The sequence below is a fragment of the Bemisia tabaci genome, chromosome 5 (genome assembly GCF_918797505.1).
Source record: "Bemisia tabaci chromosome 5, PGI_BMITA_v3".
Taxonomy (NCBI): Eukaryota; Metazoa; Arthropoda; class Insecta; order Hemiptera; family Aleyrodidae; genus Bemisia; species Bemisia tabaci.
The window spans coordinates 32,171,454-32,185,338 of NC_092797.1; the positions used below are offsets into that span (position 1 = coordinate 32,171,454).

Sequence of the window (13,885 nt, forward strand, 5' to 3'; positions counted from 1 at the left end):
GACATTGAATAGACTTTGAAACTGACGTTATAACCAAGATACTTAATTTTGCTGATGAAACCTCTTTTTACTCGAAAAACCTTTGAGAATTTCTGGAAAAAATAGACTGTTTGAAGGAATGCTCCCAAAGCTAGTCTTTTCCCTACTGTAATTTGTTATAATTTTAACTTGGTTCAATGTTATCAGTTAGATGCTGTAACAGAACTAGATGTTTGCACACACCCTTATTGGATTCCTTTTGAAAAAGCATGTTTAAGAAATTGATAATGACACCTAAGAAGAAACAGAGGGCAGTGAGAGTGAACATACTCTGGTGGTACAGGTTGGCAACTAATTTACCGATTGATATTCCATGACACTGATATTGATTTGCAGGAAAAATTAGAGAGTCAGGAAGAATGTCCCAAACAGGCCCGCCACAAGGGTGGGGATACTGGGTTCCTGGTACTGCGGCCAAGACCTCAGAGGGGCCTGTGGTGCTCGTAACACACTACTTCAAATTCACACGTAACCCGTGTCTCGTAAGGAAAAAGAACAAAATCCTGGAAATTTCGAAAAAGGTTAATAAATTTTTAAAAACAATGAGTTTCATTTTATTTCGTCGTTTGATGCTAAGAGTCTCTAGTCTGGGTATTGATGACTTCAACGTTCTTGAACTTCAATGCACCGATGCACTCTCAAGTCTTCTGTTCACAAGTCAATGACGGACTGAGACTTAAATTTTTGTGTTTGATTGTCTTCTTCAACAAGAGGTAACAAGAGCATCAGAAGCAGGGGCTCATGTTCTCCCAGTTTGAGGACCAGGCCCTGTTGCAGGAACGAAAGTGCTCGTGGCGATTTTTGTTCGAGCGAAAAGATTTCAAGATTAAAAAATTAGGTGGGGGACGGGGTTGTTGGCAGTCATGGGGCCCGGGCCTTAAAACTGGTACCAGGGCCCGAGATAGGATGTGGCAGGCCTAGTCCCAAATGTCCTCAAATAGTTCTTTCGATCAATGAAAAAAAAGGATAGAAATATGCCATGACTGAAAAAGGAACAAGTATAAAACTTTATTTCTAGATTACCAGCTTACAAATGATTGAAAAAATCAAGAATAAAGTATTTATGTTCATAATTTGGTTGGTTAAATTTAAGGGAGGACAACTTAATACTACAAGGGAGCCAGTTATAGCGAGCAAAAATACTGGACATTCAAGGAAATTCAAGAGACTCGACTGAAGGAGAAAATTCTCCATTCAATTGATGGTAGTTTTTTCATAGTTCTTAATTCCAGGTCACATGTGCAATTTGACAAAAGGTTTCAAGAATAAATAAATTGTTCAAAAAAATTTTTTACATTCATGATTTACTAGTCCAGAACTTTCCAGCCCCTCGGTTGACTCTTAATTTGAGATTTTTTCTTCCTTTATCTCCAACTTGGGCAGAGGCTTCTCGAAAATCAGAAGTCATAGCTTCATCAGTGTCTTTACTCTGAGACTTTAATGTTATTTTAATATTTTGAATTTCTTTCTCAATCATACTTTTATGGGTGAGTTGCCGGTTTTTCTCTTTGTTTGCGTTTCGGATTTGAGTATCAATACTGGATAACATAGTTTCGCAAGATTCACACCAATTTTTCAATGTATTTACAATTGAATCTAATTCCTCTGGCCTAACATCGCGACCTATGGTGGAATCTACTTCTAGAACAGAATTTTTACGATCCATTTTTCCGACTATTATGTCAGCATAAATGGCCTCGATAATTGAGTCCTCTAGATCTTTAACATTCTGGATGTCGAGTTCTTCTTGAAGCAGTGAATATGGGATGCATTTCATTTTAGACGCTAGGGTAACTAGAGTTAGATTCTGTAGTTTTTTCTTTTGGGGAGGTGATAGTTCTGGAAGCTCACTTTGATTCTGCAAATACTGCTTGTAAGTACCATGGGTGAAAATATACAAAGCATTGTAGTACTTGGCATTCGGTCCATCTTTCAGTTCTTGTATGTTCGGCATGTCCATTAGTTCTCCAAAAGTGTTGATTCCAGGAGCACCAAGGACTTCTTTCACCAATTCTGCTGCAGCACTGCCTTTAGCAGATTTAGCAAGAAGTAAAAACTGCTCTAACGGATTACTTCCATAGGACGTTGCTTTTTCAGAACTCATCATTCCTAATTCCTGTGATAAAAAGAATCACGTTCTATTAGTCCAAATTAGATAGCTTGACAAAGTTGCACAATGAATAGAGCAGTGAGTTGGAAAAAGTTATGATAGATGAAATCCATTAACTAATTGGGGTAAATAAATTATTTTATAAACATCCATAATTTGACAAAGTTTAGCAGACAGAACTTTAACATCAAGACAGCAAAGCACAGACCAATATTGTCCAGATTGTACATCTCAACTTTTGCATATAAAAATAAGAAGGGCACATAACAAATAAAACTTCTGGAATGATTTTCTTCTTTAATTCATATTTTATCCCTGAGAAAATGAAAGCTGGTGGCAGGTCTAAATTTTCAGGTTTTCAACCAAAGGAAAGTCTACATCATAAAGTTGACATACTCTAAAAAGCGACAGAGGATCCGCTGCCTTTAGTTAAGCATTAAAAGTAGTTACAAGAATCAAGATGGCAGATCTTCTGTCACACTCTGAAAGTGCAAACTTATTTGGCATCGCCTTAAAAGTTGTAAAGCAGCATGAAATGTCTATGGTTTCTTTGGTAAAACCTTTACAAAAATAAACGAGGTACTTAAGGGAATGCTTATGGGGCCGGATCCAATTAGGTAACGTAAAAGAATCCAGTATTGCAGTTAGAACTTTTGAATTGCTAAAATAACTAGGGAAGTATATGAGAAACAGGTATTGTGACAAGTTAGGAAGTTTCAAAATTATATTTAGTTTTCAAAATGAAATCCAAGGGATGATTGAACTTCAGAACTTACTATTTGTGCAAGAGTTCTAAAACTTGCGTGGATAAATGATTGGCCTCTATGGATACTGAAGAACATAGAACTAGTGCACGATGAGTTGGGATAAGTAAATAGAGATTTACTTGCTTGTCATTACTTCATTTAGTTGCTTGTCAAAAACTCAAGACTCTACAGAGGAGTCTTGAGTTTTTGACAAGCAACTACCTAGTTCAGGCATGAGTTCAGATGGCATCGTTGAGATAAGAGGTATAGAGGATTTTAGTTTCTCTCCAGGTGCAACTTGCGCACTCAAGTGTGGAAAGTTAGGTTACAAAATCGTTCTGAGGTCATGTGTGATGAGTAGAAAATTTGATACTTGGACCACCCAGTGCCTTCTTATAAACATCTCATCAAATTACAAAAGTGCGAACCACAATAAAATGTGATACTAAATAAGTAACAAGTACTCTTATTGGTTCGCAGACTGCTAGCGACAAAATTCGTAAAACCACAGAGTGGACAGAAGACCCAACAGAAGAGGATGGTTAAATCAAAACAAAGCAACCTTAAAAAATAGAGAGCAGATAATGCGGATATTCATCCTGTACTGACCTGTGAAAGCTTTGTGGAGATGATTCACTCAAAAAAATCGAATGTCACAGTCCTGACTGCAGCGAGGCTGTCAGGAGTGAAGAAAAGCCCAAAAATATGCCGCTCAATTAGATAATAAACTTTCATGTGACCGCACAGTCAAAATGCGTCAGATAATAGCGAAACAAAATATTAATCTAAAAATATACTAGATGGAAAAACCGATGGTAATATTTAATATTCACAAAAGAAAGAAATAAGCCTTCTGAGTAACTTGATTTAGGATTTGGTCGGTGAGAAACCTAACCTAACATAACTAAAACAACGCTTGACAAATGACGTCATTTGTTTACCCTTTCTCAGAGATTATAGATGTCGAACTATGGCGAACGTGAACAACAACGTGAACGTGGCGAATAGGATCTTGAATTCTTGACTAAAATTTCCGCTTAAAAACCAAAATATTACCGGTTGAGACTCGAGAGACTAATTAAAAATTCAATATCACGAGTACAACTGACACTGAGCGTCACGCTTGGCTCCCTATTGCTCTCCTGTAATCTTTGGAAGTTTGACAAGGTGTGGTTGTTGAGCGTGTTTACATGTCGGTTTGCTGTTCATAATTTCAAGAAAAATTCAAACTTATGAACTATTCTACAAATTTTTTGCTTCTTGCTGTGCCTGTCATCTCTATTTCTCATCTATTCATGTCTCACCAGGAATTCCAAAGAAGAGCAACAGCATAAATTTTTCAACTGATAATCTCCCTCCGATCTCTGCGTATCCAGTCTCTGTTTCAAAATGCGTTCTGTCGCTAGCTTTGGACTCCTAGCTGTACTGTCTCTTGAACTGTTTTCACTCTTTGTGTCAGGTACTATACATTTAAATATTGCATACTTCTTGAAGATCTTGCAGCTTTTTTCGACTTTGAAGTCAGTTACTCACATTCTGACGACCATCATGATGAATAAAAATCATCCAACTATTTGCAATCTTGCAAGAAGTATAGGTCTATTACATACCTTGTCCAGAAATAAAGCTGTTTGACAATGTTTCAACGTCGTCAAGTAAGTTTCAACGTTGTCGAGTAAGCCAACTAAGTAATCTGCCAACGAGCAGACATAGTGAACGTTTTGGGACTGCAGCCATGGAATAGCTCCCGAGTTTTATAGACTCAGGACATAAATTAAGTAAATTACGACTTAGTCGTTCCATCCTGTATCAATAGCTGTGCTTGGTCAAGTAGATTGTAGTAGAAATCACAGATTGTCTTTAGACTCGCTTATTTAAAAATTCATTGAAAAATCAAAGTTTTTCAATTAAAATGCCAAGCACATAAGTAGGACTCATGGACAAATAGGATTTTCAAGGAGGATTTTGGAAAAACTCCAGCGTTCTTCCTGTAAACAAAGACCACAGATACTTTACTATGATTGTTGCAGTGGACCATCGAAGTTGAGCATTAAGTATGCATATGCGTAATGCACATTCATTTTGAAATCACAGTGAAACCTTTTTTTTTTTCTGTGCAGACCAAATTATTTTTTGAACGCAATGAATTTTTTCTCACTCTAATATTTTTCTTTCGTTCTTTATCAACAGTGGATGGGATCAAGTGTTGGGTGTGCCGCTCCGACAACGATCCAAAATGTGCGGATCCATTTGACAATTCAACATTACCAATCACGGATTGCAAAGAGCAACCATACCTAGATCACATTCCAAATGTAAAATCTACCATGTGTCGAAAAGTTCGTCAGAAAGGTGAGGGAAAACATGTATGACATTTTTACTGTCAGACCCTACTTGAAGCTCATTCATCGTATGTTAAGATAAAAATCAAATCTTATTTCCGTCAATGCTCATCGGTGCCATTTGAATGCATTAATCTTTTAATTTGTGCTGTTTTGGCACCAATCAGAGATTGACGTTTATCTCAACATATGATGAGAAAAAAAAAAGAAAAAAAAGGAAAAATAATAGTTACTACATTTAATGCTTTACATCTTAACATTATTAAAACCGTTATTTTTATGAAATTACTTAAACGAGTAATTAAACGGAAAAACAATTCATGTTACTGAAGAGCAAATAATATAAAGTATTGGTACTATAAAATATGTATTAAAATTTGATTTGTACTTTATATTTATCTCTTTAGAAATTAATATCATTGCATCAGCAATAGGTTGAGTAATTCCTATAATTAGGGTTTTATTTGGTCCCGTACGTAATTGTGAAAAAAAAGCTCCATTGGCAAAAAAACACAGCAGTATGTAGTTAAATTATTTTAATCAATAAAATTTTGGAGACCCGCACAAGAAAGTTGCCCTGAGGATACCGGAGGGAGAGCTGGCAAAACGTGTCTGCTAGTCAAATTTTACGTGCAATTTCAGTATTTTTTATAAAATTATTTGAAGTTCAGAGAGCAGACTAAAATTATAATGAATTGAATTATTTGTCAACACTTGACCATGCTGTAGATGAAAAAACATGTAACTCCCAAACAAAAAAGATTTTTGTGGACGTTAAACATCCCTTGTGAGAAACATGCAAATCTGCTATACTCCTCAAATTCAGCTTCTAAGTAAACACTCTAAGGTGCTGCCAGAAGCATCAAAAATATCGATTTCATCATGAAAAATAAAAGTTTGAAGTGAGCTGCTGCAAAATTGTAATGAAATGTATGAGGGTCGTCCAGAAAGTAAGTTTACCTATTCAATATCTCCTAAACTAGTATATAGAGAGAAAATCTGTAAAAAGCGTTAAAAAGCCACTATTTTCAGCGCTCTTTCAAAATACAGAGTTTTGAATTATATTCAATAGAACTTAAGAAAAAAAATTTGATTTTTCTGAACCCACCTTTCTATGAAATCAGTGCAAAGGAAGTGGCTTCACAAAAACCCACTTTTCTAGAGTTCTATTGAATCAAGTTTAAAAATCTGCAATGTGTTAGAAAGCTGAGAGTAGTGGCTTTTTAAGGCTCTTTACAGATTCTCTCTATCCACCCTAGTTTAGGAGATATTGAATAGGTAAACTTACTTTTTGGACAATCCGTTTATAAGAAATTTTGTACGATCCTTAATAGGGATAATGTTATCTACAACGAAATGAATAAAGAAAGGACAGACTGCTTGGTAATGGAAACAGGAAAATGATAAGATGCTATTCCCCCTCTCCTAAAAATTTCCCATGCAGAGTCCAAGCCAAGCATTATTTTCTGGGTTGCTTCGCACTTCAAATTGTGTGTAAAATTCAATTGAAATATTAGGTACGTAAAATTGATTGAGCAAAATGGTTGGACTGGATGATATTGACACTCGTACTTTCTATGCTTGTGAAGCAGTGTTACTCTTCTGCTCCCATGTTTCATACATGGGAGGTCACCCCAAGCTCTGTTTATCAATATGTTCTTATCATTTCTTCTCCTATGTTTGGTTTTAGTCAATGGTGAATGGAGGTATATTCGAAGCTGTGCATACCTTGGAGAACCAGGGATCGGAGGTGATGAACGGTACTGTCTGATGAGAACTGGCTCCTTTAATATTTTTATCGAATATTGCACATGCAATACTAAAGATGGATGCAACTCTTCTTCTTCAATAATGCCAACACTTTTTGTGGTTGCTGCTTCTATTCTATTCGCAAAAATACTCTTTTAGACTCCATTCAGGTACCTAGCCTCCAGTATCTGGATTTTTCTTTACCTAAATCAATCAAAAATATGTGCTGCTGGCTACAATAATCTCGTAAACTGCATTTTTGTTTGTATTTTATCTGTTACCTCCCGCAGTAGACTGATTGATCCTTTTTTAATTAGACATTCCTCGCCTAGAAAGACAAGAAAAGTGAATGTGTAAAAATGTAAGAGCGGGTGAATCAAATTGGCATTGAATGTTCCCCTGAACTCAAATCTTGAACCTTAAATGGCTTGAATGTTTGTCTACCTAGACTGTATCCAGATATGTTATTTGTATTTACTTTTATATTTTTCGCACGTATTCCTCAATTTTAAGGATGAGAATGTAATGGCCACAAAATATTAAAGTGACTACCGGGGCTCTTCCTTCTCTATGAGGAAATATAGCATTTCTAAGGAGACACAGTAAGGAATCAAAGGATTTGCTCTCTCATATCACTCAACAATATCACTAGTTTATAACCTTTCAATTCAGTCCTACGCCTAGATGTGGAAGATATGATAGGAATAGATTTCAGGGTATATATCTCCCTTCAAGTTCATGTTCAACTGCTTTTCTTTCCACCATAGTTTTTTTTTTTTTTTTTTTTACCTCTTTTTAGAATCCTCTACTTTTTACAGATTCCAACGTAGGTGATTATACTGCAAATCAGGCATGTTAAGACATTCAGATTGCTAAAAAAAATCATTAAATGTTTATATGAAGCTAATTTTTTAACTAAAAGTTTTTAGGGAGCTCAACGTTCAGTCATTTCAAATACATGAGCCCTGGATAGTTATAACTGAAGTCAATAATTATTCATGGAAATAATACATCTGAACTTGATAGAGTTGAGCTCTCACAACTATTCCTTTTTTTTGAAGCTGCAGGCAGAATAGTGCAATGCAGGAGTGCAGAAAATACCATAATGCCAGCTGCTTTCTGCGATCTAGCACAATTTACTCATGACTGAAATATTCAAGTTTTTACCGAATTTTTGAAAACTTTTAAAAACAAAATCTTTACTTCTTAAAAACTTCCCAAAACCGCCCACTGTGCCTTGTGTTCGCTGCAATCTGCAAATCACAAAATTTGGCATATTCTGCATTCCCAATGGGTTGCACATTAAATCAAGAAATGGTAGTAAATATGGTAAATGTATTAAGACTGATCTGTATCGAAGATTTCTGTGGTTTTTTTTTTTTTTCTTTTTTACAAATAGTTTTTGTCTTCGCATCTTAGTTTAAGAACTTGCTTTTTTTATCTTCCCTTTACTGTAACTTGTGAGGGGTCATTTTTATTGCCTACTAATAACCAAAATTCATCAAATTGAAAGCAACATCAGTTATAAAACTAGTGCAGTTAAATAAGGGGTGATGTAATGCCAGTCAAAATGTCTTCTAAAAACAGGCAGAGCTGAAACTTTTTTTTTTCAGCCTTCACCATCACCAAGAATGTACACTCAAGCCTTAATATACTTTTGCAGTGCACTTGTAAAAAAAATTGGCGCCTCCCTAAAAAATTCTCCGTTTATTGCTCTGTCTGTCACTTTCCGTTCATACTTTTTTACTTCCCATGCACCATGAAATTTCACACGAACAATGAATGTACTTAGGTGCTTTAAATTATAAGGTTTTCAGGCATCTTAACTTACTCTTTGACCCAGTCACCTCCCAAATTTTGCACTTGCCATAACAGTGCAGCAACTTATGTGTAAAATCTTAAAGACGATCAAATTCACCACGAAGATGATTTTGATACAGATTATACTTGAGATGATCCTCTTCTTTTGTGCAAAAGTTGTTACAATGTTGAGGCACAGGCAAAAACTGGGAGGTGACTGGATCAAAGAATTAGTTATAATGTCTGAAATAAGCATGCTTCTGTTGATAACTTTGAAACACTCACATTACTCTTCGTGTGAAGTTTCTCAGTGAAATGAAAACTTTTGAAGGAAAGTTGACAGACAGAAATTTTAGAGAGGTTTTATCCACAGTCACGATGATTGTAATGAGATTTTTCAGTATCCCTCATAACATGTCGTTGCTGGGGATATTGCTGAACTCTGTTGACTTAATACTGACTCTTTGGAAAGAAAAATTAGATCTCAAAGGCAAGTAATAAAATCAGCAATATAATCAACACTTGCATTCCTTTTTGCCTAGCTTGCATAGTTACTGCCCACATTTGCCACGAACGATCTTAGAACTGTTACAACATGAAAAATCTGCATCCCTCCATACAGATAGCTCTGTTTAGAAGATGCACTGTTTTCTAAAGTGGTCACAAAGTGATATTTTTTTTGTAACTAGATATCGTAGATCTTTTGTAACAGTTACACTTCATGTGGAATTTTGATTATTGCAACTATTAGAGCAGCAAAAAAAAAAACATTACACCAAAATATTATTTGCTTTGTTTTTTGAAAAGCACTTATGCCTATTCACCATTAATTTTTATCAGAGGCATTTTGCACCAAGTCAAAGTTACAATGTCACAGCCAGTAAGTGTCAGCCATCTAAACCAAAATCTTTGATTAGTTAAACTGATCAACAGGGAAAACCAAAAACTAATTTCATGACATACTTGAAACATTAAGTTATGCCCTGTCTCTACTTACGTTGTATAAATAAGTGTAGTTCTGAAAATTCCAAGTCAGTTCCCATCTTATTGAGTCATCTCAACAATATTGAAGGGGGAAAAAAGCAGAAAAATTAGAATGCACCTTGCCAGTTCTGAATCTCATTGGTTGCCCCTTTTACTACTCTATTCCACTTACTTCACTGTGTAATTTGTTCATCTAACTAATCTTCAATTTTGATCTCTCTCTGTAGATTAAGAATGATCAATCACTGTAACCCTCGACTTATTATCTTGAAAGGAGACAATAAATTGATCAAATTTATTCTTAGATTGCTTCATTCAACACTGATCAATTTCTACTATGGGAATACAGGAGGGTTGAGAAGAGCATTGATTACATTAGAAGCACGGCCTACTGTAGCTCAAAGCTCTTAGCTGTGATCAACAATTTTTGCTCTTTATCTAGCCTCTTAAGATAAATGAGACACACCATGATCATGATCAACACTTATTTAATACACATGAAACGCACAATTTGCAACATTATATTGTATTCCTTTTTTTTCTAATTTTATTTTATATTGACTAAGCTGCCTTCTTGAACTGCAAATATTTGACCTGTTTATTTTTTATATAAGATTTGAATTTTATATTCATGTACAGGTTGTTTTTTACTTTTATTGTTGTATTTTATGTGATGTTGAATTACAGCTTTGAAACTGTAAAATAATAATTCCGTCCAAAAAGGAACATCTGTCGAATACTTATAACTTACCAATGATTAAGATCATTTGTCGTTGCTTCATGACCATACAAGTATGTATTCACCTAAACTCATTAGTCTTAAGTGACCCAGTATTTACTTAACAAGATATTTACTTCACTTCAATTTTTGTGTGCGTAATATTTATCTATATAGATTAATTTTTCCATTTTTATTTTTGCCATAATAATTTTAATCTCTTAAAGATTCCAGGTGAAGGTTACATTGTACATGAACCCTTGAGGATTATTTTAACTGATGAAATGGTCTAATTCCTATCCTGCTTTCAGTGTCTCTTCCAAGCACTTTTTTCTAGGGCGAAAAGGGTAAAAGTAGGATGGAAATAAAAACTAAGGACTTACCCATATATTTTAGTTGTAAATTTCAAGTATTATTCTCTAAGTAAGATTGTTTCTAGGATCTGACTATTGATTTTTTCTTTGTATACAGAACCTGTTTTAGATAATTTTGCCTTTTTTACTGTATGTGCAGAGTACAAAATTCCTCACCCTATGCATACAGCAAAAAAGGTAAAGTTATCTCAAATGGGCCTCATTGATAAAGCTTGTTGCATTTTCAGACTTTTTTTCCTCTTCAAAAGATTTCAGATCTATTTTTGATAATTACTCAGGATTAAAGAGGAATCAACTTTTTGTTCTAAGAACTAATATGTCAATTTTATTTTATCCTCCTTTTTCATTATTATGGTCAAAGTACTTGCATTTGTATGAGAACAAAAGTTTGCATTGTTTTTTTTTTCTTTTAAATTGCAAAAACGTCCCCTTCCTTTTACTGGAGAAGCAAAAAGAATGAAAGTATAAACACTTGTAACATCAACGCTATATTTTTGAAAACAGTATCAATATTGATTATGACTTATCTACCTATTTCAAGAAATAGTATCAACAAGACAAATTGATAAAATATTTGAATTATCGTTTTTGAACTTCATAACCTTTTAAACTGAGATAGCTGAGTACTTGATGAATATTAAGCGTGCCTCTTGTCATGGAGGTAATTTCTAAAAAATTTTATGGAGTCAGATCATCGCAATAGTGTTGACTTTGCAAACTTCCAGACTCTGGCTCTTTAATTCAAGAAGAGCTCTTGGAACTTCCGTTGAAGAAGGTTAATTTTTAACTGTCTGCACAGTCAACAAATTTACATCTTCCGTGCACAAAAACAGCTACTGTTCAAGGTGGCACACCACTGTGGGCCGAAGATGTTGATCTGTTGACTACTCAAGACAGTCAAAAGTAAAGGGGTGAACTTAGGTAAGTTTTAGGTTATATTCCAGATCGCAGGACCTACACTTAAGTCTAACTGGTAGAGAGTGAGTTTTGAGCCCTCAAAGTTTGGAGCAGGAGTTGGTCTTTGCATAATGTTCATACCTTAGGAATATCTTCATCAGACTCTATTACCTACCTGATAAATTGTGAATTTATTCCTCCTGCCTCATTTTGGAATCAAATCCTACATCAAATAATGAAAAATATGTGGAAAGTCTGAGAATTTTTTCCATTTGCTACTCGTTAATGTTTTGTTTTTAACTTGTAAGAGTACTTTTTCTGGACTGTTTTTCATTTTGGAGAACATTAAATAAAAACAAGGATGGTTTTGATTCAACATATTTATTTTACCACTATAAGTGTACAATAATTAACAGATTTCATTCCGAGACACTCTCAGTGGTGCAAAACTTACATCTTCCTAGCCTCAAGAAAAATCGACTCTCTTTTCCAAAAGCAGGCGTACAGCCATGAACAGTTAGAAACAGTGTCTTTCTCATCCATACATGCATTTTTTTTTTTCTTTTTTGGCTTTGACAATTCTACATCATATTTATCACTGATATTTTTTTTTTCACCAGAACAGTTCACACAAATGTGTACTGCAATTTTCACAATGAATTGTATTGCTTATGCTTTGTGCCTTAGTTTTTTAATTTTTCCTTCTACAAAAATTTGAATTAGAGCCTGCAACTGTTGCCTGAGACTTTTGGAACTCCTCTTATGACCATGCTGTGATTAGGTCATTGTATGATAATGTATTTATTTTTACTTTTATACATGTACATAACTCAGAGCCACAGAAATAAAAAACCAATTGATCTTTGAATTTGTATGCAGTTAATTTCTTCTCTGTAGAAAAGACATGGTCCTGCATTTATCATCTCTTTCACTTACAAGGCTGTTCACCTTGTGAGGAATCATGGTGATTGGTAAGCGCTTAGACAGCAAATCATAAAACCTTAAGCGAGCAAGCGGAACTATTTGCTTTACAGACAACATTTTTTAAAAGTGTAATAGTTGGTGCGACTGTCGAAGATTGACAACAATAAGTAGGGAGAAGTAAATCCTGTACCCCTAAACCATATGCTCACCTATTAATTATGGATTCCCAAGGCAACTTTTCCCAATTTCAACTCTCCCTCAGACCACCCCTCTCCCACCATTGTGAAAGGGGAGTGATTGATAGGTGGTTGTAGGTGAATGATGTTAACTCGTCTTCTGCACACAATATTGACGTATAAGCTTTTTGCACATGCAGGGTGTCTACCTCGATCTCCCCGATTTTGATGTTCAGGTCCATCTCAGTGTCTTTATCGACGAAAGCGCGGCAGATTATACAAATGCGAGAGTCCGGGCGAACAAGGGTGGGGTCCTGATCAAACTGGAGTATTACGATCTGAAGGCAATGAAAAAGCCGGAGAGGGATTCCTGGTAGGTGCACGCCGAATGGCGGGCTTCACTAGTTGTACCCAATGCTAGGGATCGGTCAGCCCAGTTTGTTCAGGAAACCTGCAAACGGGCGTTTGAGAAAAAATGCATCCACTCTTAATCAATTATAAAACCTTTATTTTTTACTCGGCTCCTTTGTCTTCCCTCCCGCTAACTTTCTTAGCCAATAAGTATCAGAAGAAAAAATCAGCTCTCGCCATTAGTCAAATTTTCGCGCCAAATTTGCACCTAAAATTTTCCCGCGATTGCATTGATTGGCTAATCCCCCGGTCAATTTTTTTTTTCTTCTTCATTTTTTAATTTTTTTTTGTATAAATAGAAGGACCTTTCACCTCTCAGATTCATTCATTCGCTCTGCTCAGTGCCGCAAGAAGCAACCATGGACATCCTGGATATTACCGACGCTAACCTGGAGAAGGAACTCTCAATGGAAGAAGAGATGGCTGAATTGGAGAAGATGATTGACCTAACAGCCAGAAGAAAGACGCAACCCGCTCTCGTGGCTCGTCAACTCAAAATCATGGAGGCGCTCCCACAGAAACCTTTGCGGGACCCAGAGCCAGTCATCCTGCCAGATCTTCCTCCTCCACTCAAAAATTGTCACAAGAAAGCAGCCAATGAATGGAAACCGAAAC

The 13,885-nt window shown here is 35.5% G+C and overlaps 2 protein-coding genes across 4 annotated transcripts; one reads left to right on the plus strand and one right to left on the minus strand.

The window, feature by feature from the left end:
- Positions 1-1,023: 1,023 nt before the first annotated feature.
- On the minus strand, positions 1,024-9,919 carry CSN7 (COP9 signalosome subunit 7). Of its 3 annotated transcripts, XM_072300567.1 has the most exons (4): positions 9,784-9,919; positions 6,966-7,190; positions 4,506-4,883; positions 1,024-2,155 (listed from the first exon to the last, which is right to left on the minus strand). In XM_072300567.1, the coding sequence occupies exon 4, from the start codon at positions 2,144-2,146 to the stop codon at positions 1,337-1,339; it is 810 nt and encodes a 269-aa protein (XP_072156668.1). In that variant the 5' UTR covers positions 2,147-2,155; positions 4,506-4,883; positions 6,966-7,190; positions 9,784-9,919; the 3' UTR covers positions 1,024-1,336. The 3 variants fall into 3 exon arrangements, with proteins under 3 accessions (XP_072156668.1, XP_072156669.1, XP_018907503.1); XM_072300568.1 differs by lacking the exons at positions 4,506-4,883; positions 6,966-7,190 and having other exon boundaries at positions 9,784-9,806; XM_019051958.2 differs by lacking the exons at positions 4,506-4,883; positions 6,966-7,190; positions 9,784-9,919 and adding an exon at positions 3,505-3,765.
- On the plus strand, positions 3,937-12,627 carry LOC109037358 (UPAR/Ly6 domain-containing protein crok). The gene is made up of 3 exons (XM_019051960.2): positions 3,937-4,354; positions 5,086-5,247; positions 6,928-12,627. The coding sequence occupies exons 1-3, from the start codon at positions 4,285-4,287 to the stop codon at positions 7,143-7,145; spliced, it is 450 nt and encodes a 149-aa protein (XP_018907505.1). The 5' UTR covers positions 3,937-4,284; the 3' UTR covers positions 7,146-12,627.
- The last annotated feature ends 1,258 nt before the right edge of the window (positions 12,628-13,885 follow it).

What these genes read in the sequence shown, in the direction of transcription:
- LOC109037358 (XM_019051960.2), top strand. Translation starts at nt 4,285, where the DNA reads ATGCGTTCTGTCGCTAGCTTTGGACTCCTAGCTGTACTGTCTCTTGAA. An exon ending in GTTTTCACTCTTTGTGTCAG is followed by an intron (nt 4,355 to 5,085) that starts GTACTATACATT and finishes CTTTATCAACAG; the next exon opens with TGGATGGGATCAAGTGTTGG. An exon ending in TCGAAAAGTTCGTCAGAAAG is followed by an intron (nt 5,248 to 6,927) that starts GTGAGGGAAAAC and finishes GTTTGGTTTTAG; the next exon opens with TCAATGGTGAATGGAGGTAT.
- CSN7 (XM_072300567.1), bottom strand. Translation starts at nt 2,146, where the DNA reads ATGATGAGTTCTGAAAAAGCAACGTCCTATGGAAGTAATCCGTTAGAG.